The sequence below is a fragment of the Sesamum indicum genome, linkage group LG9 (assembly GCF_026168435.1).
Source record: "Sesamum indicum cultivar Baizhima isolate 11 linkage group LG9, ASM2616843v1, whole genome shotgun sequence".
Classification (NCBI taxonomy): Eukaryota; Viridiplantae; Streptophyta; class Magnoliopsida; order Lamiales; family Pedaliaceae; genus Sesamum; species Sesamum indicum.
In genome coordinates this window covers 6,177,501-6,204,863 of record NC_142665.1, presented here as the reverse complement: position 1 = coordinate 6,204,863, position 27,363 = coordinate 6,177,501, and the positions used below count along the sequence as shown (strand labels likewise).

At 37.5% G+C, this 27,363-nt stretch overlaps 1 protein-coding gene across 1 annotated transcript; it reads right to left on the bottom strand.

The window, feature by feature from the left end:
- Window positions 1-1,549: 1,549 nt before the first annotated feature.
- Window positions 1,550-14,869, bottom strand: VPS41 (vacuolar protein sorting 41). Its single transcript, XM_011091675.3, has 19 exons — window positions 14,464-14,869; window positions 11,508-11,777; window positions 11,224-11,403; window positions 10,814-11,074; window positions 8,640-8,772; window positions 8,426-8,516; window positions 7,651-7,753; window positions 6,188-6,291; window positions 5,996-6,089; window positions 5,733-5,888; window positions 5,599-5,661; window positions 5,380-5,445; window positions 4,908-5,108; window positions 3,975-4,052; window positions 3,774-3,893; window positions 3,616-3,696; window positions 3,424-3,509; window positions 2,273-2,354; window positions 1,550-2,192 (listed from the first exon to the last, which is right to left on the bottom strand). Exons 1-19 carry the CDS (start codon window positions 14,704-14,706, stop codon window positions 1,752-1,754), a joined length of 2,853 nt encoding a protein of 950 aa, XP_011089977.1. The 5' UTR covers window positions 14,707-14,869; the 3' UTR covers window positions 1,550-1,751.
- Between the last annotated feature and the right edge of the window lie 12,494 nt (window positions 14,870-27,363).

Sequence of the window (27,363 nt, the reverse complement as noted above, 5' to 3'; positions counted from 1 at the left end):
AATTTTGGTGAGAACGACCTATAGTTATATGATAAAAAATGATATATACTTCAATGTGAAGGGGACTAAAAATTGACAGCTCATGATTAAATTTGCTAAAAAAGTATCAAGTGGAATGTTTCAAGACTAAATGTGTAAAAATAAAATAAATTACAAAACAAAAGTGCTAACAATTTATAATTATAGAACCAAAAATATAATTTTAACCAAAATTGTATGTTTGTGAGTTCTATCTGATATTTTCAAGTGTTTGGCTGATATATACTCCGTGACAAATTGAGAACAGCAAAAAGAGTTGCATTTGTTTTATAAAACTTAATAACTTTGATAGTTTAACAGTAAAAATTTGCAAAAATCTATTTCTAGCATTTCATTGAGTAATTGTTTTATGCATACACGTTAAAGACCTATTTATTCTTAGTATATAGAATAAAGTAAATTACATCTTCTGTTGTTGTCATCTGTGGATTGAAAAATTCGAAATTATGAACTTCAAATTCTTAATAAGGGATCCTTTGAACTTGTTAGATTATTTTAAGTTTAAATAATTTCAAATTCGTCAATTTTAATTTTAAATTATATTTTGTTAAATATTGATGAGTTTTAAATTATTCTTAAGCTGAATTAGTTAAAATCCTATTCCCTGAATCACAGAATTAAATATGACACCCCACCTAGACTTACATATAAGTCCCGTCCAATAAGATTTTGGCAGGAGATAGTGATGTTTCCACGAGATCCCCGCCAATCATCGTCTTAAATACAACCAAAAAAAAAAAAAAAATAGAAAAGTGAAAAATACGATATCAAGCGATACATAAAAGGCTAGCGCTAGAGCTGAAATTTGACCTCATAATCAAGGCTGACAATAATAGCGTGAACTGAGGAGAGAAAAATAAAGGTGAACTAATTAAAAATATCAGGAAAAACGAGAGTGAGGATTTATTTAAAAAAACAATAATTTGATTATTTATGTTTGGGCACCAAATCTAGATGGTTTTATGAAGGGTTTTTTTCCCCTCTTTTCAAAAATATGTTCTTTTGGTTCTTTTTTTTACCCAAAAACTTGAGGTATTTTTGTATTTGTGCACTTCTCCAGTAGGCATTGTAGGCTATACAAACCGCAGATTGAATTATCGTTATTTTTAATCTAATAAAATTATATTTATAATTAGGTCAAATCTCGGAATGTGTAAATGTAATTTACCCTGTAAAACATATAATCTCCTGAGCTACTTTAAATGTAAAATCTTGCTTGGTTGAAATAAACCTCAATTGAATTGAGATTTATTCTCTCATTTCCCAATTGAATCAGCTCAAATCTTCACTAGAACATAACAGGTACTAAAAGAATAGTACATTTTCACACTGCTACCACAAGAAGCTACTGGAAGAACAATCTCCACTGCCTTTATCCATCCATGGAATTTATACATCGACATTCGTTTGTTTCGGTCTCGAACAAATTCAATGGACTTTGATCTCATAGGATCAGAATTAAAATGACAAGAATGAACAGTAATCAAGCATCCGTCCCGACAAGGAAAAATCAGCAGAAACGGCATTCGTATTGAGAAAACCTCACCTTTGAAGGCCAAACCAACCCAGAAAAAATGGTGGTTAACATCATAAGTTAAAACATACAAAAGGAAAATTTCTCACGTGAACGAAAAAATTACCTAAGCCAATCATGAGATATACACACAGAAAGCTGTAGATTATTGTACATACAAATATAAAACAGGGGAAGTTCAACCAGCAGCGGTAGTGCACAAGATACAACGTACCCGAGCATCATCATTACCATCTTCATCCTCATCTTCTTCATCACTGTTATCATATTGATAATATGATAACTCGTCCTGGGTATGGGTTCGGGCTACCGGCTTCTTTTTGCTAATAATTGAATCTATGGAATCCATCAGACACGTCTCATGGTACGCATGACAGCAAAAGAAAACGTATATCGACACGTCATGTATGGCAAACGGATCAAAACACATGCAACACCTTGTTCCACCCCTGACTTTTGACTTGACCTCCATGGTTCTGATGCTCATAGATCTCTCAGCAAACTGAGAGGACCTGTTTTTATTATCCCTTTTGGTGCGGAACTCGTCTTCCTCGTTGCTTAAGCATATAGCACGCCTTGCTTCTTTGTAATATTTAATCAGCAAATTGACACAATCTGCCTGCAGTTTATCACGATCATGATTATCAAATGCATCACTTCTGCTGGCATATAAGGAATAATTTTATGTGAGAGTTTTACCTTGAGTATATCATTGCACCCATGTCTAAGAGAAGTTTCTGTCCTGTAGTCTGTGATAATTTTGACTAGACGGTCACGCAGCCTGAAACAAAATGCATTTTACAGCAGCGAATTCAGCAGATTAAAAAGGACGCACTGTGGTGGGAGATCAAATAGTGTGCAATAGACGTGTATTTCAACTGACGGATTTGATATGGGTAATTAAATTCCTAAGTAAAAGATCCATTTTCATGCAATGTATCAAGCCGTTAGGACATTAAATACTTCAGTAAATCAACAAGCATTTAAGTTGCGCATGATATGCTTTATTTTGCTGAAATCTTTTCTCACCTAATAACTGATTTCAAAAGAAGACATTTTCTATATTCTAATCAATACAAGCTTAAATGTATTTACAAATTTAAGGGCAACCAGAAAGAGCAGAATACTGGAGGAGATACAACCCTCAGCTCTCATGTTTATGTCCTTAAGGTTCTAGATCAGAGTGAAAAAAGAGAATAAGATTTTATTCTTAAAACAAAAACACAGAGGTTTTACAGTATTGGGGTATGGTTCAGTTTAGAAGCAAAACAAAGATTCCTAAACCCAAAAATGATAAAAACAAATCGAGCAATAAATTACACTGGTGGCAGTTAAATTCGCCATTCGGTTTCAGGTTTTGTTCCAGCACAACCTTAGCTGTACTAAGATACAATGATTATAAAACTTATGATACTGTAGCAGACATTTAAAATATGTGGACAAAGTGACAAAATGAGAACGGGTACAGAAAGAAATGGTTCTTGTTTTACGGGCTTTTTGTGATTAAAGATGGAACTTTCTGAAAGATTCCAAGTGATGTCTGGTGGGGCGGGTCACAATGCAATAACCGCAGCATACCAATGTGAACACATACAATGAAATGTCTCACAGGACTTCCACAAATTGGGCCTTTGATGTTACAATAATAGTCAAAACTAAAAAATGAGGAAACATGATCGAGGTGAATTGAAACACCGAATGGAAATAAAGCCAATTAAACTTGCATGGAATTTGGTCAAGAGAACTATTCATGTAGACCGGAAAAGGTTATTTGATGAAGCCAAAGCTCAAAGTTATCAAACATGCAGATTAATCACCAGATGAAACTAGAAAAAAGGGAACCTACTCACCGAGGTATCTCCAAGCCATTGGGCACCATATTTACAATATAAAGCGGATCAAGATTGCCAACAGTATGCTCCAACAATACCCCCACCTGACAATTTGGAAAGTATTAGATAAAAACCAGCAAGAGAGAATATATGATGTGTAGTAATGCTATATTATGCACATTCGATCGGCATGCTCAGATTACAACTCACCATCTCAGGTTTGTTTAGACACTGCTTGATCAGCTCTTCCCAGAGTTCATCATCATGCTGCATACTTACAAATTCTATAGCCTGCAAATCATGAGATATTTGATCTGAATCTAGTTTCAAAAGTGAGAAATAGGTAACTTGAATATCAGGATGAGCACCTCTTCTATATCCCCCAATTTATTTATAATAACTGCTAAAGCTTGCTTCGCGTTTCCCATTCTTCCAAGGATAAAGACTTGCTCTCTTAATAGATCTCTTTTAACACAAATTTCATGAGCCTGACACGAATTTTCTTAAATGGTCAGAGACGTAAAGATGATAGCATGATAAAAGAGAAATCACCCACTTATGCAGTAAACCTTTTCCAATGTATAATGCTGACTACTCCGAAGAAAGGGAAGCAGCATTTTTGGATCATAATCGGCATAGAGCTCAACCTGTTAAAAATAATCAGGAAGATAAAATGTTAAAGAACAGTTGCATCACATGTCTTCAGCTCAGCTCTATATAAAGCAGGTCATAAGGTGTTAAAATACATGCATAAATGAAAGGAACTACATGAAGCACCTACATCCACTTTCCAGGCAGAAAAAAGCGCAAAATCGGCAGGGGAAGAGCCAGATCCACAAAGGACATACTTGCCAAAAAGAAAATCATTTAATTCAAAACAAACAAATATTAAGTCTGACTTCTGTCTTCAAACATTCTTTTTGTTCTCCCTCCCTCTTTTCCTGTTCCTTGTCCAAGAATAGTGATTAATGGACTTCACTTGCTTGAGTTTTCAGATATTTCCAGAAGGAATACTAACAATAATTAGACAAAAATCTAACAATGTCCGTCTTGTTTTTAACCAGAGTAGAACTTACAACTTGACAAGCAATTAAGCATAGGCCAATTCAGTTACTTCAACCTGATATTAGCAACAGCCTTGGGTTGCTGGAGAAAGACAACCCAGTGAAAGTGAACAGTAATCATATTCCAAAAGGAAACTAAATGATCAATCTCTCAATTGGTACGAGAGAAGAGTTTATGATGCAGAGGGTGAGTGACCTAAATTTTGTCACTCAAGTAACACTAAGTTCTCCATTCTTTCATTTTCTGTGTTACATTTATCAATATACAGCAGGCATGTATGGAATAATTTGTCCCAACACTCTTTTCCATTTCATTTACAATCAACTCTGCTTGTGTAGATATAGTGTTGCAATAGAACCCTACCTTCAGGTCCTCAATTTACTTTGTTAAAAATGTTACATGCAAACAATATATAACTAACTCTCTCTTCTACAAACCTGCATGTCATGGAGATCCCTTCCAGCATGGGGATTTGCCTCAAACAGTGAATGCAGATACAAATGCAAGAAGTATCGATAGTCACACTTATTCTTTGCAGCCCTAAGTTGTGAAACTACGTCAGATGGGCTTATGAGGTCTCTGTGCTGGATAAACAATGGAACTGCACGTTTGCAGTCTATCATCATCAGCTGGGCAACCTGCAAGTGATGTGCTATAAATTAAAGAATTGTTTCAAGTAAGCAATTGAAGGTCTAGGTTTGACTGGGTAAAATCAGTCGGAGCAGAATCTGTGATTTTATGCAGTACTGCGGTATATGTCCACTGCACAACACTTTGGGATAACTATAGAAGGAAGAACTTTAATTTAAAATCCGATACACACTGTAAATAATTGTTAGGCTTCACTTTCAGATAGATAAAAGTTGTTCAGAGAATAAATCCACCACATCAATATAGTGTTGACAGTACCTTTTCTCGAATGGCGTCATGCAAATCATGATTGTCAATGAAGTCAAATATGTCTGGTTTCATAAGCTGGCATGCATAGAGAAAGAAAAAGATCAAATAGAGGACACAAGTTCACTAAAACAGAAACTACACCATAACCCTCCTCCCTAATGACACATTGCAGAAGGGTGTGAGAGCAATGAAATGTCTATGAGATGAATTCAGAGGCAAACCACTTACATCAGCATATAGGCTGAAGGCTTTCTCATATTGCCCATCAATTACATATAGCTCAGCGAGAGCCTGACATTAAAGTATACCATGTAAGGAGTAAGTAGAAATGTTTGCAGGAGTTAAATAGTAAGGGCACTAACCTCTTTGAGAGCATCAGTCGACGATGAAGTATTGAGCTGAGGTTCTATAGCTGAGATAACGGGCAAAGCAGAGTAAATTACAGGAGGCCAAGTTTTAACAATTGACAGGAGATCCTTGTGAAATGATGTATTTGTTGCCAAAGCAACAAGAGCAACCTAGAGCATAACAAATATTTCAGGTATCAACTACTAATTATGAATTAACAAGATTGCAAGTACCAAAAGGTGAGGTAAGTGCAAATGTAATACTAAGAATTACACACCTCATAAGCAGTATCACGTAACCTTGGGTTCTCTGTTGGTATGTAGGGCACCAGTACAGGAAGTTGACGGAGATGAGCGAAATGGAAAATCCACCTGCACGAGGTACTCACCCCCACTTAATAAAATAAACTGAAAGAAAATAATCAACTTAAAAGCATGTTTATGCAGATTTTACACAAGTATTACACTACCTTTCCCATGCAGAAGCTGATCCTCGCAGTAATTTGGGACATAAAGATGCTGCTTCAGCATATTTGCGTTCCACAATAAGATGGTCAAGGTATCTAGTTCCCACCTGTTTAGATCAGACAAATTAGAGCATATACTCATTTAATGCAACTAGACCTAGTCCCTGGGGACAAATCCACAGTTAATGTTGAGGGAGCCGAAAATTTATTAGAGTAAACTTTTTAATAATATCTCTGTTTAGAAAAAATTTGATTAGTTCAAATTCAATAAATGAAAGATAATAATTTAAGGTTGTAACATACTTTAGTAAAAAAGAAAAAAAAACACTCATCACATAATAAAGATAAAACAACAATCTATACATAGATTCAGAGACTTTTCTGTTCAAAATTATTTTCAAATTACTCTTTTATTCTTTGAATTGCCAAACAAAGACAACTTACTATGTTGATTAGATTCTTCTCCAATAATTTAATCTACTCTCTAATTTAGCATTTTTACCTTGTGAATAGGTCTTTACACAGCAAGCAAAACAAGCACATGAAACATAAAGTATCCCCTTAAATCTGCTACAAGGGCCAATAAATTATGGAAAAACAACTCCTGTTTTAATACAAAATTCTTGGTAGAACCCACAAGGAACCACGCTTAGAAAGTTGAATATCAGTATGTCAATACGATTTTGAAATATTTAAGAATATAATTCTCATTCGTTTATATTATTTGAAAATATAACACAAGAGTTTTATAGATATTACAAAAAAATGAGAAATTAAGTGTTCACAAAAACATAAAAGAAGTACTTTATTGGATTGGCACTGGGTGTTGCAGATGTGGGTTAAACAACTTGAAATAATAGGAGTGGATGTAGAATTTGGGAAGATAAACAAAGAATGATCAAGTCCTAAATTCTCCTTTCACATACTTTTATATATTGGGTTCACATGGCCACATGATTGGGGGGCAACTAGAAATAATTGCAGGAACCAATATATGAAAAAAAAAATTACAAATAGTTTTAAAAAATCGCAAAGCGCCCCCCCCCCCCCCACCCCCCGCGAACTAGTGAGTATAACAGACATGATGGTTCTACCAAATCCTCTCTCAGCAACTCTACATGCAAAAGTCAATCGAAACCAACTTAAAACTCTATGGTTTTGCAACTCACCAATAGCACTTCCCAAAGCCAAAGCCAAACCTAAGGATCAACCGTACACTTAGCTGCAGTTTCTTCTTTTTATTGGGAAAATATTACATTATGTACTTCTTTTCCCATGTAAAAGAAGCTTCATGCCAGAAGTACAATGTTCAAAGTCAGATAATTGATAATAAGAATATGAAAAGCTAAATTCCACTGTTACAGAGACAGTCAAGTTTAGCAACACGCAAGTATGATCTTATAGAGCAGAGACCACCAGTATGAACATATTTGCTTACGAGTTAAAACCTAGGTTAAACACACTACCTCATCAAGCAGCTCACTCCGACCCTGACCAGCTTCAACTGCTGCTAAAGCTTTCTCATGATATCCATGTTGAAGAAGCCAAGATATGTGATCTTCTGTGTCCCTAACATCCAAAATAAAATAGCTTATATAATTCAGAACCAGTGTGTTTAGAAAATTCCTTCAGTAGTAATGAAAAGTTCAGAGAATAATATAGAAGAATGTTTGTCAAATATTCTATTTTCATCTCCTATTTCTGGGTGGAGTGAGGAGAGAATTATACAGCTGCATGGAAATAAAAGCCAACATCCAGAAATAATGAAACTAGTGAAAAATGGATACAAAGAGAAGAAGCCTTTAGACAGAGATGCCCCTGACCAAAAAGCAAGAATCCTCCTCAAAGTGCCAGGAAGCAACTTCACCCAGAAATAATCTGGAAGACCCTAAAATATATGCGAGCCAAAATACTCCCTCTCCAACAGAAGGATAGAGCTATCATTACTATGTGCATTAAACTACACTGTAACTCATAACAGCTTTCTAGGATCTGGTACACGATTAAATTGGTAACCATTGAACTGGCAGGAACAACAAGCAGACTAAAAGCACCAGCTCAATAGCACATCCATCCACATGGCGTTGGTTATCAAAACATCAAACCTTATCCTTCGCTTGTACTAAAAGTGGTCAAAACATTGAAGCCCGAAACAACAATTTCGTTTCATATATCCACCAGTAACATGAACATAACAGAAGGCAATTTTTAATGGAAAACAGGGAAAAGAGAGGCACTAACCTAGGTTTAGCAATAACTACATCCTTTGGGGACACAATATAGTACAATGGTTCATCACCAGCAGCCCATTGACCACCTGCATAACTGCTACCTAAAGGCAAGTGCATAATGTCATATCCTTAGTCACATATCTCAGTTTACAATAGATCAGGTGGGACTGAGCAAAGAGCTACAATCATCTCTATCTAAGCTGAGATATAAAAACAAGCTTTACCTGAAAAAGGAGCATGAGCAAGGGAATAATCTTTGGCCTTGTAATGCTCAAATCCATGAATAGGTAGTGCATCAGTTGCCAGTTCATCATTATTCCAAGTGACAACTCTCACTTCAGGTCTTTGAGCATTTCCCTGGCATTACAGATTAAAACCTTTAAGTGTTAGTTTACTTCACTAAGAGCGAGCGAGCTTCACAAACAGACACAATTTGTCTAGATAGAAACCTCTGAAACCCAAAGCAGATTCCACAAAAGGTGAAATATTCACAAACCTACTATCAAAGAACTACTCAACCAAAGCCACTAGGTCAATCAAATTCAATTACTTCAAGAATAATACATATAAAGCACACTGACACCAGAAAATCACTGTGTGAAACATCATCATAGTCTATTCCTATAGAATAGAAAGTGCGACTAGTAACCACATATAATAAGAAAGAATGAAGTAAAACACTAGTGCTAATTTATGAAACTAACCCAGGTAAAACTAAGCAACTGAAGGATTTTGCAGGAAGAGGAGTTTCATATACAAGCAAAGTTCATCAAGAGTGATTTGATGATTCATCATTTTTACAAGGGATAATTATCCTGAGAATAGTTAAAATACACAAACCAATCATATTTTGGATAATTACACGGAAACCTGTCAGTCAAAAAGTTTCCAGAAAGAGCAAAACACTCATTTATGCTTCCATTAACTGTGAAAACAAAAAGAAACTCATTCAGAAATAGAAAAAATTGTAAGGACTTTTTTTGCCCTTCATTTAAAATTCCAAATTGCAGTAGCTGTTTCCCCACTTTTTGCTTTCCCTTTTGTTCATATATATACACACTTCACACACCACAACACACTCACATACAAACAGACACAAATGCACACACCCGAAACACAGATAACATGTATCCATGCCAACATATACATATACAAAAACAGACACACATAGACCCCTACAGACACATGGATACATACAAATACACACCAATATATGCAGACACAAAGGCACACAAAAACGCACACAGCTTTGGCTTCAAGAATAGATGCCATGGCCACAATTGCCAAAGGAAAAATCAGGAACGATCAATGGAGGATGAAGAAAAGTGGACAACAAAGATGCAGGGTACAACAAACAGGAAACAATAATTATTAATTAATTAATTATATATCTCAAATTATATTTATTTAATACAGCTTATATATAATTTTATTTCACAAAGAAAACAAAAATTGAGATATTAATGTAATACGAAAGACTTACTTTGGTTGAATCATAATTTGGTAATCAATCTTTTTCACATGAAAAAATTTGAACTTGAAAATTTTTTAAAGATTGAAAGGAAAAAAGTTTCTCAAAAGTTCTACATAAATTAGAAATTAGTAAGATAAATTAAAAAAATATATATGTCAAAGTACAAAAATTTACTGGAGTCGCAAATTTGTGAAAGTATTATACCTGAGTTATATAATCTAATAATTTAAAATACACCCTCTCCTTTACAAGTATATTTGTCCAGAAATATTAATCAAATTGTTGACCAAAGTCGAAGGACCAAGTTGAATTGTCACTAAAAAAAATTATGACATCAGAATTTCCCAACTCGGAATCACCAAAGGGGTAGTTCAGTGCTTTGGCTTCCCATCCCCATCTACCCCTTACTTTAATCATTATTGACTATTGAGTGGATCATCCATCATATCATTAATCCTCACTGTTAAATTTATGGTTGTATGGATGAACTGAATGTCTCCCTCTATATTTAACCCAAAAGGGACAATAAGTATGAAGCATCTTTCCCAAGATGTGGGGTCAGCTTACAAGACAAAAGCAACAGCGTTCGCTGACTTTCACAAAAGAGGTCAAATTCCATAAAACAGCAAGAAAGCTGAAAAGAACTCCACTCCTGTTGGTTTTAATGAATCTGAAGCAAATTTATCAAGAAAATACAGCAGAGTTTTGCAAGTAAAAAGTTCCTCAGTAGGACATGTACGTCCAGAAAAGGATTACCAAAAACTAGCTCAAAAATGATTTGACAGAAAGCTTCACTGAATTCATGCAGAAAGATTTTGACCAACGTAAGGTCACAGAAGACATAACATTAGCAAAAGTGAAAAATAGGTAACTCGCAATTAAAATGTGATATCCTATACTTAAGAGTGAATGACAGAGCAATACCTGACGTGAAGGAATAGTACTACTGAAGTCCTTCTCTCCATCTTCTTCCACGGGGATATATGCCAGAACAACCAAAGAATCACCAAAGGGAGCAATTCCTGAAATGAAATAGGTGGTCTGAAAAGATGCCACAATATCCACCTGGTTCATGCTAGACATCTGGATATTCTTGTAAGTCCCATTGGCGCCTTTATTCTGATTACTTCTTATTGATACTATTTTAACAGAGGTTCCCCATCCAATGACCAGCACAGTATCATCCTGAATGAAGTGTGAAACATGTAAGCAAAAGCATCATTATCAACTTTTCTTTCATGAATTTACTTCAAATGGTACTTGGCCTGTAGTCTTTTTGTTCTTTCAACTGTCAAGGCTTTATACAGATATCTCCATACATATCATCCACTGACCTGCCAAACTAAATGAGGGAGCAGAAGCTCAGGGCGAGGGCTTCCTCGAGGTCTTTCGATGAATGTTACACGTTGATCATTAGCAGCGTCATAAACTTTTACACCAGCGTCATTAGCCCAAGCAATCAGACTAGCTCTCCACTTCACTGAATGAATTGGGCCTTCTCCAGAGTGCAAAACCTGGGACAAGGAAAACTCCTTCACTGAGAATCAAAGTTTCAGAAAGCTTGTCAGAGTTGTTTAACATAGCATACAAGTAGAGCTTGTCAGAAACCTAAGTAAACCTGGTCTCTGTAGCCTATCCATTTCTTCACATTAAAATATAAATGACCAGCTAAACCTCCAGTAACAAATCTTCTGGATGATTTCCTCACGTAATCGGGATCTAAAGCAATGGTCTTCATAGGGCGATGATACTCAAATTTCATTCTTTCATCAGTAAAAAGACTACTAATTACAACAGAACCATCATCGGAGCAGCTTGCGATGTATTCTCCTTCAATATCAAAGCAAAGATCATTAACTGCAGCAGTATGAGCAATGAATTCCTTAACCTGGAGAACAAGAAAATCTGTTATTCATCTAAATGTCACGTGTACTACTTGATCCACTAAATAAGTCAAGTTACAAAATCAGCTATAGTATGGCCTTGTTCAAAAGAGCTCACAAATGGATTGTGTTGCATTTATCTAAACAAAGTGATTAATATGTCAAGCTATGCATTGAGTCAACATTGTGGTACGTGTTGGTATGATTTAATAGCCTTCTCCATAGCAGCAAATAAAACAGTACATAAATTTTTGTATCTGGAGCCATGCAGGCAGCAATTGCCCCTATTACCAAGCTATAAACTTTGTGCAGACATGAGCAATGAAAGACAAATGCTAATAACTGGTATCGTGCATAATCTGAAGCAAATTTAGGGTTCCATGAAACAAGAAGATAAGAAGAGAAGTCATGCATTTGTGCAAGATATGAGTGATGGACGATTGAGTTGCTCCAAAGATAACTGGAAAATGAACCAATGTCCATGTGGATAACAGCAGAAAATAAACTACATCATGTTAAAAGATTCAGATTTGAATTCTTACTCAGCTACCCTGATATCAAAGACCCGAGAATATTTGTTCTGGAAATAACAGATTATTGCAGAGATAAACATATCGAGACATAAATGCAATGCTTGTGACACTGCAACAATTTCCTAATGTAAGTTGAAATGTAACTGTTACTTAAGTAATTGTAGTCATCCAGGAGATCTAATTTTCAGTTTGAACGATTTTCTGTCACAGACCAAAGTTTTGTTGCATAAATCTTCATTTTAGGATGACTGTACTAGGGTTCTTTCTGGAGTCACATTCTGAACTTCATTAAAGGGTGTGTCCATTATACAGGTCGCAGCTATAACAGAGTTATACATGCTATTTCTGTGGCTTGAACCTCTTGTCCAGGTCCACCATGCTGGTCCCAGATACATAAGTTCAATTTCATCACATGTTTAATTTATCGATACCCGTGAAAGAGGCCTGAATAACATATATAACTCCTCAGAAATTCTATCAACTGCCTGGAACATAAAGCATTCAAATGGTCATCTTTCAATCAAATGTCAATTGCAAGGCAAATTTGAGAGAAAAAAATTGTAAATATCTACAGGTTAAGACTCTCTAGACAGATAAAATAGGTACTATGCAACTCAATATGCGCTAAACTTACCTAGGGAAACAGAGAGAATCGGCAAAATTGTACATAATAAATGTAACGATTTAATATTGATGACACCAGAATGAAACACAGGTACTTAAGAGTAGTTCTGAAATGCCTGTTGCACTTGTATAATTAAGTTAATAGCCTATGACAGACTTCAGTTGTGATATTCTACCATGAATTATCAACTAGAAATAAGCTAAGCTCCTGGACACCAGAAAATAAGATCCACGTCATCAAGTACAGATAATGTGGAAATTTTAATGTGCTAATAGTTACAAGAAATACTGAGAAAAGGAGGGAGATTCACATCACTGATAATAGAGAATATGCCTGGAAACAAACAATATATAGATATCATACAAGATAAGCTGGCATGATTTCATTGTTTATTTCATGCTTAGCTGACAAAATAGAACAGATTGAAGGGGAAATTGCACTTCTAATGAGTTTCATGCATGGCACCTTAGTTAGTATATGGACTTATTCATAAAAGGTTTGCCAAAAAAAGCCAAATCTTTATTCACGAGGAAACAATAGTTATTTCAGGAAAGTAGGTGGAATCATTTGAATAAAACCAACACTAACAATTCATGTTGAGAGGCAAAACATTTTGAAGAAGGATCTTAGAGGTCAACAGAGTTACACTCTGATAGTTTGTTAAGGTGACAAAGGCACAAACAAACACTTACAGCATAACTCTCAAGGAAACATGATAATACAAATACAGCAGCTTGCTTTCAACTACTAAACAGAGCCTGATTTAGTTCACCAATATGATGACAATCAATCTACAACAGAAGATTAGATAAGCTGCTTTTGCCGAGGCAGATATAACAGACTGAAACCTAGTCTAGTAGCATTTTTTCTTTACACTTTTTACTTTTCTGGTCAGTCAGATGCAACTATATTGAAGCTTTTCAAGTACCAATGAAATTAAGCATGAAAGTTGCCACACTCCTAAACAGCTGACTCAGTGGAAGCACCTTTGGCTAACCACAAACTCTGGGACTTTGCACAGAGAAATAATGTAAACAGTTGCAGCAATATACGTCTCTAATTCCACAGTTAAGCACTTCTCATCATAAAGTCACCAACTTCTATTGAGTAACACTGACTACCTGCTCCATGATATCTTATTTAACCATTTGACTTGAAGCCATGTTATCTAACACAGATAAAATCTGGAAGCACAAATATGCTTTATGTCCCTATGAATGTACAAAAGCAGCAAAATTTAAAGTTTCTTAAGGTCATAGCTTCTTCGCATTATCCTTCATTTACCCAAATGCCGGGAAAAGACTTCCGCGTGACCCTCAATTACCACAAAGACGACAGGCGAAAGGCAGCCACCACCCAGAAACAACAAAATTCAAACTCCATATAAAAAACGCACTTTCAATCAATTCCACTCATGATCATCACAAAAATCCACAATTTCAATCACACCATGCCAATACCCAATTCAATCGAACAAAGACCAAAACGGTCCACTGACTAAAAAGGAAAAGCGAAACCGAAAAAGTCACTCACTTGGTTCCCAAGAAAATCAAGAATGTGGACGGAGCCGGAGTGGGTGCCGAGAGCGATCATGCGTTCGGCAATGGCAACACATGAAGCGGCGTCGCTCTGGAGGAGCGTGGGAACGCTGCCGCCCATCCGCTGGTACTTAAGCCTCGGCTCATCCTCCTCCTCCTCCTCCGAATTCTCCTCTTCCGACTCTTCTTCTCTTTCGTCATCGCCTTCCATTCCGTTCTCTGGTGGCTTCGGCGACATCCCAAAAAGCTTCACAAGGAAACCCGAAGCAATGGGGAGGAATTGATTGAAATAATGGTATGGGACAGGGAGAAAGATCTGATGGGGGTGGATCGGGTTTGGTCTAATTTTTTCTGTTTAGAGGCTTTTGGGGGACAGTAGAATAGGAATAGCTGATATTCATAATTATGGAAGTAGAATTCATTTGCAAGGAGACAATTGAATTAGTTCTTAAAGTGTCAGTCACAATCTGACACTTGTTGTAAAACGTCATATATAATTAGAGTTAGACTTCTTGAATAAATAAAAATAATTGAAAATACAATCATTTGTTTGTTTTTATTGTTAATTTTTTATTATTTAAATTTTGATCTATTTAAGAATGTAAATATACATTTGTTTGAATTGAAACAAAATATTATCATCTTTTTTATCTTAATTATTTTTAGGAATCTCTTCCCTGATATTTGATGTAATTACACATAAATCTTTTATGATTTGAAAATTTACATCTAGCACCCATAATGTTGCTTTCGTTTAACAAACAAGTTCCTCCGTTAGTCAAAATTTACTAAATTTATTGATGTTAACAAAAAAAATAAAAATTGAATTTATCCTCGGTTGACTTATTACTAACTTATTCTGACTAAACTACCCTTGTAACGGTAAAGATATACCTCCTCACATGCATTAATACGCGGAGACGTAATAATAAGTCAATTGAAGATAAAATATAGATTTTTTTTCACCATTTTTTTGTTAATATTAACAAATTCAGTAAATTTTGACTAATGAATTGACTTATTTGTTAGACAAAAGCAAATTTCAGGAGTACTCGATGTAATTTTTCGAACTATAAGGACATTACGTGTAATTACATCAAACTTTAGAAAAAGGAAATATAATTATCCCTTATTTGTATTGTTTTACATATATATAGGTGTTTCATATTTTACGGGAGCCACACTTTTTTACTATAGAACGTGATGTGGTTGAGGTTTTTTTACTAAGGGAATCGGGAATTTTACCTCGGCACAATTGCGCACTAGGTGAATTGCAATTTCCGCAAAATGGGTGCTTTTCTCAAGAGAAACTGTATCTAATCAATGAATAGTCCCCTTAAAAAATTAATTATTGATATTTATAGTGGTGTTAGAAATTATATCGTGTGGTGGGTTGTATATGTTTAGTGTATGCCTCATACATATCAAATTACTTTTTTACCCTTAAATTTAATATTTTTTACTAATGTACATCAGAACGAATCTATTCTAATTAAATAATTGCGGATTTAATTTTCTCTAACAATATGAGAGTTTGTATTGATAATTAATCATAAGTATATAAGCAATTTATGGAACTACAGGCATGCCCTTATCTACAATGGCGATTGAAGTTGAAGTCAACCAAAGTTTTTGGAACAAGAAAAGTATATTTTTGTGGGAATTGCTTGGTCAGTGCAGCTCTCCAACCCTCAATACCTTTTTTCTCTGTTTTTTTTTAGTAAATCATTATAGAAAAATATTGGGTAACAGCCTAATTGTAGGAGACATGGAGGACCAAACATGTAGGGCTGAAGAGCAACATAAAAAAGTATTTGATTATATTGAAAAAATTGTATTTTATCTCCCACAATTTTTAATGTTTGTAATTTTAGTTCTATTGTTTTACCTCTCATCATATTTAGTCTTATAAGTATTAAAAAAATTACAATTTACATCCCACTCATTTTTCGATAAGATTATTGATAGAAGGAGTTTGTACAAAGCACGTGCTCTATTAATTATACCAACATTTGACTACAATAGTGTGAAAAATTATAATTTATGTCCCACAACTTACACGGTTTGTGATTTTGGTCCCGTTGTTTTACCCCTCACCACATTTAGTCCCATAAGTGTCAAAAAATTATAATTTATGTCGCACTCATATTTTACCCCTCACCATATTTTGCATGAAAGCAAATTATTATCCTTTTCACCTACTTCATAAGGGGAAAGTAGCAATAAGGAGCAAAAGGGGAAGGCATCAAGTTGTCCACAAATTCATAAGAAGAACAAGCTCAAACTCTCAAGCAACAAAAAATGGTGATGAAGAAGTAATATGCTATTGTGGCAAGAGGGCGAAATTGCGGACTTCGTAGACCAAAGATAACTTGGGTAGGAGGTTCCACAATTGCTCCATAGGTCGAGGTAATTCTCCATTCTTTGCATGAGAAGATTTTCCAATGTGTGCTCGATAAAAAGTAATTATTCCTGGATTGCTACGGTAGATCAATGTTTTAAAGGATAAAGTGGCGAATTTACAAAAGAAACACACTGTTCTTCTTTGTTTGTTAATAGTTTCTTGGTTAATAATTTTGTTCATGTGATTGGGATGAAATTGAAGTTGATTGTGGATGAGAATGGAGAAGAAAGACTTCATTATTTTGCAATGTTGTAGATCGAGAATACTATAGATTGTATAAGCATGCAATGTAATTTAATGTCTATGATAGTGTGAAAATTTAGATATGTTTTAAATGATAAGTTTTATGTTTATATTATGGTTTTTGTTATTGTGGAAATTTAGATATGTTGTATATTTAATTTAATGTATACTTTAATGTGGAATTTTAATATTACTTTGGAAATATAGGTTTGATGACATTCCATTCCAATTCAATTCAAACTTGTAACAAAAATATATATATGCACAACAAATAATAGACAATTCTCCCCATAGAACAACAAACAACAAATACTAATCAATACTACAACAACTAACACTTATAGGACTAGATGTGGTGACTGGTGAGGGATAAAACAATGGAATCAAAATTGCAAACTGTGTAAGTTGTGGGACGTAAAATGCAACTTTCCACATTAGTGCAGTCAAATGTTGGTTAAGTTAACGGACCACGTGTTTTGCACGTGTTTCTTTCGTCAAGTATCTAACGAAAAATGTGAGTGGGATATAAATTGAAAGTTTTTTTACACTCATGGGGACTAAATATGGTGAGGGATAAAACATTCGGACCAAAATCACAAATGGTGTAAGTTGTGGGATGTAAATTGCACTTTCCCCATGATTAGAACATATAAAAATATATTCGTTGACATCATGATCTCAGCAGAAACCTGCTACAACAGATCTTGATTTTCAGAGAGGTTGATCCAAAAACTGGATAATATTAATGACAAAATCATTGCCCTAATACAATTATATATATATAATACACTAGGAAATGTTGCAACCTTCTTTGCTCCAATAATAGCACTGGGTTCAAAAGAGCAGCAATATTAAGCTCTTCTTGATGCCCACAGGCAGGCTTCCCCCAAAGCATTGAATAGCAACCAACAAGTAAAACAACTTTAAACTCAATAAAATTCCAAAGCATTACTGCAATATTTCAACTAACAGGACCGATCACATGTCAGAATCACACATACCATACTCAGTAAATATCAGAATTCTTACAACCAAAAGAATAAAGCAATTACAATTATACATTACATCAAACTGAAAAATAGCAAATGCACCAAACTAATGCATTGTCCACTAAGCTAAAGTGGTTTTCATCGAAGCTTATCAATCAACAGATTAAAGATTGAATAGGGCACACTAAGCAGCAGTTTAAAGAAGAGCCACATGAATAGTTGTGCCATTTATCAAGCAATACCACAGATTCAACAACTTATACACCTAATATCCTGGTTTATGCAATACCAAAACCACATTACTAGGAAACTATTACCACTCAAATATGTGTTGAACTGCACATAAGTACCTGAAGGCAGAAAAATAACAGAAACTTGGGCAGGTGAATGATTAGTTCTTTACCTGATAAACAGTAAGCCAGATATAAGCACAAGCATCAACTGAAGCATATATAACTTATTAATTGTTCCTGAGCAAAAGCACAATTCTCCCTCTTCCATGCGAGTACCCAAAAATTAAGGTGATGCTACAGAAACTACCATGTGATTCAAGGGTGAAAATTATAGAGACCGCTATTAGCAGGAAGAAAATCAAAATGGCTAAACACACCAAAGTCAGGGTTCAGAACTACAACATTTTGTAGTGGTCACTGGCAACCAATTTAAGAATTGGTTAGCAGATCATAACCGCCCAAGTCATTTATTAGATTTTATCAATCCTAAACTCATTTTCTCTCACTATATCCCCTCTATTAAAGTAAATCATTCCAAGACCACTTTTGCTAACGAGATATATTGAAAGGAAAAAAAAAGATGGACAATGCACGCTCTGATGTCCTGTTATTGCTCTTATTTCAATAAATACTCTTTTATATCAGGTAAAAAAAAATGAGAATACACATCTATACAAGCACACAAAAGTATTACAAAGGACATAAATAAACCACAAAGACATACAATACCCGTAATGAGTATAAAATGTTGCGAAAATATGGTGACATCCTGAACGAGAAAAAAGGTTGTGTAGATAGAAATGAAGACTTAGAAATTGAAGGAGAATGACAAATGTAACAAGACGCAGATGACATTCGTTGGCGCAGAAGATAAAAGCAACCCCTCACTTCTTCTTTGTTCAAAATAGAAGTAAAACATGTTCTATAGTGACACACACATACACACACACACACACATCCACACACCACACACACACAAAAAAAAAATGCACAGACAAGAAAATGGAAAAGTCGGCACAAGGAGGGGGCATCATTAAGCAAAACTTCTCAAGTTTGTGGTCGATAAAATTGAAAAAGAAATACAGTAGCTAAACATATAAAAATATATTCGTTGACATCATGATCTCAACAGAAAGCTGCTACACCATATCTTGATTTTCAAAGAGGTTGATCCAGAAACTGAATAATATTAATGATAAAATGATTGCCCTAATACAATTACATATATAAAATACACTAGTAAATGCAGCAACCTTCTTTGCACCAATAATAACATTGGGTTCAAAAGAGCAGCAATAAGCTCTTCTTGATGCCCACAGGCAGGCTTCGCCCAAAGCAAATGTAATAAGACGCAGATGCCATTCGTTGGCGTAAAACATGTTCTTCCGTAATACACACACACACACCCCACATGCACACACACACATACACACACCCCCCACACACACACCACACACCAAACACACACCCCACAAGCACACACACCCCCCACACATACACACACCACCATACACCACAGATGCACACACACACACACACATCCACACACCACACACAGACACAAAAAAAACCAAATAAAAAGATCCATAGACAAGGAAATGGAAAAGTCAGAACAAGGAGGGGCATCATTAAGCAAAACTTCTCGAGTTTGTGATGGATAAAATTGTAAAAAAAATGCATTAGCTGATTAAAACATATAGAAATATATTTGTTGACATTATGATCTCAACAGAAACCTGCTACAACTTATCTTGATTTTCAAAGAGGACATAAATAGACCACAAATACATACAATACCCGTAATGAGCATAAAATATTGCGAAACTATGGTGACATCCTGCACGAGAAAAAAGATTGTATAGATAGAAATGAAGACATAGAAATTGAAGGAGAATGACAAATGTAACAAGACACAGATGGCATTCGTTGGCGCAGGAGATAAAAGCAACACATCACTTCTTCTATGTTCAGAATGGAAATAAAACATGTTCTACCGTGATACACACACACCCTCACACCGCGCACACACACACACACACACACTCAGACCTCACATGCACACACACACACACACACCACATGCACACACACACACACGCACACACACACACACACGCACACACACACACACACACCCACACACCGCGCACGCACACACACATCCCACATGCACACACACACACACACACTCAGACCTCACACACACACACACACCCCACACACACCGCACACGCACACACATACACACACATCCCACATGCACACACACACACATCCCACACGCACACTAACACACACACCGCACATGCACACACACACACACACACACACACCCCCCCACACACACACCCCACACGCACACACACATATCCACACACACACACACACAAAGAAACAAAAAAAAAGACGCACAGACAACGAAATAGAAAAGTCGGAACAAGGAGGGGGCATCATTAAGCAAAACTTCTCAAATTTGTGGTCGATAAAATTGAAAAAGAAATGTATTAGCTGATTAGAACATATAAAAATATATCTGTGACATCATGATCTCAACAAAAATCTGTTACACCATATCTTGATTTTCAGAAAGGTTGATCCAGAAACTGGATAATATTAATGATAAAATCATTGCCCTAATACAATTACATATATAAAACACACTAGTAAATGCAACAACCTTTTTTGCACCAATGATAGCAATAGGTACAAACATATAGAAATATATTTGTTGACATCATGATCTCAACAGAAATCTGCTACACCATATCTTGATTTTGAAAGAGGACATAAATAGACCACAAACACACACAATACCCATAATGAGCATAAAATGTTGCGAAACTATGGTGACATCATGCACGAGAAAAAAAACTGTGTAGATAGAAATGAAAACATAAAAATTGAATAAGATTGACAAATGTAACAAGACGCAAATGGCATTCGTTGGCGCAGGAGATAAAAGCAACATCTCACTTCTTCTCTGTTCAGAATTGAATAAAATATGTTCTACCGTGATACACATACACACCCCCCCCCCCACACACACACACCGCACACGCGCACACACACACACACATCCCACACGCACACACACACACACACACACACACACACACTCAAACCTCACATGCACACACACACACACCACACGCTCATACACACATGCACACACACACACACGCACACACACTACACGCACACACACACACCCCACACACACACACCGCACACGCACACAAACACACATACATCCCACACGCACACACACACACACACACCCAACACGCACACACACACACACACACCCCACATCCACACACACACACACCACACCACACCACATGCACACACACACACACATACCCCACATGCACACACATACACACACCCCTAACACACACACCACACCACACGCACACACACATATCCACACACCACACACACACACACATAAAAAAAATAAAAAAAAAGACGCACAGACAAGGAACTTGAAAAGTCGGAATAAGGAGGGGGTATCATTAAGCAAAACTTCTCAAGTTTGTGGTCGATAAAATTGAAAAAGAAATGTATTAGCTGATTCGAACATATAAAAATATATCTGTGACATCATAATCTCAATAGAAACCTGTTACACCATATCTTGATTTTCAGAGAGGTTGATCCAGAAACTGGATAATATTAATGATAAAATCATTGCCCTAATACAATTACATATATAAAACACACTAGTAAATGCAGCAACCTTTTTTGCACCAATAATAGCACTGGGTTCAAAAAAGCAGCAATAAGCATTTCTTGATGCCCATAGGCAGGCTTCCCCCAAAGCAAATGTAACAAGACGCAGATGGGATTCGTTGGCTCAAAAAATAAAAAAAGCAACACCTCACTTCTTCTATTTTCAAAATGGAAGTAAAACATGTTGTACCGTGACACACATGCACACACACACACAAACACACCCCACACACACCCACACACACCACATGCACACACACACACACACACACCCACACACACCACACACACACACACACACACACACACACCACATGCACACACACACACACCACGCACACACACACACACACCACGCACACACACACCCCCTCCCACACACACACACCCCACACACACACACACACACACACACACACACCCCACACGCACACACACACCCACACACACCACATGCACACACACGCACACACACACACACACCACACACCATGCACACACACACCCCCTCCCACACACACACACAGCCACACACTGCGCACGCACACACACACACACTCAGACCTCACATGCACACACACACACACACCCCCACAGACACCACACGCACACACACCCCACACACACCGCACATGCACACACACACATACACATCCCACATGCACACACACACACGCGCACACTAACACACACACACACACACCCAACACGCACACACACACACACACACTCCCCACATGCACACACACAACCCCCCCACACACACACCCCACACGCACACACATATCCACACACCACACACACACAAAAGAAAAACAAAAAAAAAAGACGCACAGACAACGAAATGAAAAAGTCGGAACAAAGAGGGGGCATCATTAAGCTAAACTTCTCAAGTTTGTAGTCAATAAAATTGAAAAAGAAATGTATTAGCTGATTAGAACATATAAAAATATATCTGTGACATCATGATCTCAACAAAACTCTGTTACACCATATCTTGATCTCAAGTAAAACATGTTCTACGGTGACACACATGCACACACACACACACAAACACACCCCACACACACCACATGCACACACACACACACCCACACACACCACATGCACACACACACACACACACCACATGCACACACACACACACACACACACCACATGCACACACACTCACACGCACACACACACACACACACACCACGCACACACACACCCCCTCCCACACACACACACCCCACACACACACACACACACACACACACCCCACACGCACACACACACCCACACACACGCGCACACACACCACATGCACACACACGCACACACACACACACCACACACCACGCGCACACACACCCCCTCCCACACACACACACACAGCCACACACTGCGCACGCACACACACACACACACACTCAGACCTCACATGCACACACACACACACACCCCCACAGACACCACACGCACACACACCCCACACACACCGCACATGCACACACACACATACACATCCCACATGCACACACACACGCGCGCACACTAACACACACACACACACCGCACACGCACACACACACACACCCAACATGCACACACACACACACACACACACACACACACACTCCCCACATGCACACACACAACCCCCCCACACACACACCCCACACGCACACACATATCCACACACCACACACACACACAAAAAAAAAACAAAAAAAAAAGACGCACAGACAACGAAATGAAAAAGTCGGAACAAGGAGGGGGCATCATTAAGCAAAACTTCTCAAGTTTGTGGTCAATAAAATTGAAAAAGAAATATTTAGCTGATTAGAACATATAAAAATATATCTGTGACATCATGATCTCAACAAAACTCTGTTACACCATATCTTGATTTTCAGAAAGATTGATCAAGAAACTGGATAATATTAATGATAAAATCATTGCCCTAATACAATTACATATATAAAACACACTAGTAAATGCAGCAACCTTTTTTGCACCAATGATAGCATTGGGTACAAACATATAGAAATATATTTGTTGACATCATGATCTCAACAAAAATCTGCTACACCATATCTTGATTTTGAAAGAGGACATAAATAGACCACAAACACACACAATACCCATAATGAGCATAAAATGTTGCGAAACTATGGTGACATCATGCACGAGAAAAAAGATTGTGTAGATAGAAATGAAAACATAGAAATTGAAGGAGAATGACAAATGTAACAAGACGCAAATGGCATTCGTTGGCGCAGAAGATAAAAGCAACATCTCACTTCTTCTCTATTCAGAATTGAAGTAAAATATGTTCTACCGGGATACACACACACACACACACACATGCACACACACACACACACACACCGCACACGCGCACACGCGCACACACACACACATCCCACACACACACACACACACACACACACTCAAACCTCACTTGCACACACACACACACACACCACACGCTCATACACACACATGCACACACACACACACACACTCCCCACACACACCGCACACGCACACAAACACACATACAACCCACACGCACACTAACACACACACACACACTGCACACGCACACACACACACACTGCACACAGACACACACACACACACACACCCCACATCCACACACACACACACCCCCCCCCCCCACACACACACCACACCACATGCACACACACACACTCACACCGCGCACACACACACACACACACTCAGACCTCACATGCACACACACACACACACACCCACACACACCACATGCACACACACACACACACACACACACCCACACACACACACACACCCACACACCGCGCACGCACACACACATCCCACATGCACACACACACACACACTCAGACCTCTCACACACACACACACACACACACCGCACACGCACACACACACACATCCCACACGCACACTAACACACACACCGCACACGCACACACACACACACACATACCCAACACGCACACACACACACACCCCCACACACACACCCCACACGCACACACACATATCCACACACACACACACAAAGAAACAAAAAAAAAGACGCACAGACAACAAAATGGAAAAGTCGGAACAAAGAGGGGGCATCATTAAGCAAAACTTCTCAAGTTTGTGGTCGATAAAATTGAAAAAGAAATTTATTAGCTGATTAGAACATATAAAAATATATCTGTGACATCATGATCTCAACAAAACTCTGTTACACCATATCTTGATTTTCAGAAAGGTTGATCCAGAAACTGGATAATATTAATGATAAAATCATTGCCCTAATACAATTACATATATAAAACACAATAGTAAATGCAACAACCTTTTTTGCACCAATGATAGCACTAGGTACAAACATATAGAAATATATTTGTTGACATCGTGATCTCAACAGAAATCTGCTACACCATATCTTGATTTTGAAAGAGGACATAAATAGACCACAAACCCACACAATACCCATAATGAGCATAAAATGATGCGAAACTATGGTGACATCATGCACGAGAAAAAAAACTGTGTAGATAGAAATGAAAACATAGAAATTGAAGGAGATTGACAAATGTAACAAGACGCAAATGGCATTCGTTGGCGCAGGAGATAAAAGCAACATCTCACTTTTTCTCTGTTCAGAATTGAAATAAAATATGTTCTAACGTGATACACACACACGCACCCCCACACACACATACACCGCACATGCGCACACACACACACACATCCCACAGGCACACACACACTCAAACCTCATATGCACACACACACACACCACACGCTCATACACACACGCACACACACACACACGCACATACACTACACGCACACACACACACACACCCCACACACACCGCACACGCACACAAACACACATACATCCCACACGCACACGCACACACACACACCCAACACGCACACACACACACACACACACACCCCACATCCACACACACACACCCCCCCCCCCCACACACACCACACCACACCACACCACATGCACACACACACACACACACCCCACATCCACACACATACACACACCCCACACACACACACCACACCACACGCACACACATATTTCCACACACCACACACACACACACATAAAAAAAAATAAAAAAAAAGATGCACAGACAAGGAACTTGAAAAGTCGGAACAAGATTGTATAGATAGAAATGAAGACATAGAAATTGAAGGAGAATGACAAATGTAACAAGACACAGATGGCATTCGTTGGCGCAGGAGATAAAAGCAACATGTTCAGAATGAAAATAAAACATGTTCTATCGTGATACACACACACCCTCACACCGCGCACACACACACACACACACTCAGACCTCACATGCACACACACACACACACCCCCCCACACGCACACACCCCACACACACACACACACCCACACACCGCGCACGCACACACACATCCCACATGCACACACACACACACACACACACACACACTCAGACCTCACACACACACACACACACCCCACACACACCGCACACGCACACACACACACATCCCACACACACACACACACACACACACACACATCCCACACGCAGACTAACACACACACCGCACACACACATACCCAACACGCACACACACACACACCCCCCCACACACACACCCCACACGCACACACACATATCCACACACACACACACACAAAGAAACAAAAAAAAAGATGCACAGACAACGAAATGGAAAAGTCGGAACAAGGAGGGGGCATCATTAAGCAAAACTTCTCAAGTTTGTGGTCGATAAAATTGAAAAAGAAATGTATTAGCTGATTAGAACATATAAAAATATATCTGTGACATCATGATCTCAACAAAAATCTGTTACACCATATCTTGATTTTCAGAAAGGTTGATCCAGAAACTGGATAATATTAATGATAAAATCATTGCCCTAATACAATTACATATATAAAACACACTAGTAAATGCAACAACCTTTTTTGCACCAATGATAGCACTAGGTACAAACATATAGAAATATATTTGTTGACATCATGATCTCAACAGAAATCTGCTACACCATATCTTGATTTTGAAAGAGGACATAAATAGACCACAAACACACACAATACCCATAATGAGCATAAAATGTTGCGAAACTATGGTGACATCATGCACGAGAAAAAAAACTGTGTAGATAGAAATGAAAACATAAAAATTGAATAAGATTGACAAGTGTAACAAGACGCAAATGGCATTCGTTGGCGCAGGAGATAAAAGCAACATCTCACTTCT

Bases quoted from the DNA above. Each gene is read 5' to 3' on its own strand.
- VPS41 (XM_011091675.3), bottom strand. From the start codon at position 14,706: ATGTCGCCGAAGCCACCAGAGAACGGAATGGAAGGCGATGACGAAAGA. The intron at 11,778-14,463 runs GTGAGTGACTTT...CTTGTTCTCCAG, and splicing joins TTGATTTTCTTGGGAACCAA to GTTAAGGAATTCATTGCTCA. The intron at 4,053-4,907 runs GTTTGTAGAAGA...TATTTTTAACAG, and splicing joins GGGATCTCCATGACATGCAG to GTTGAGCTCTATGCCGATTA.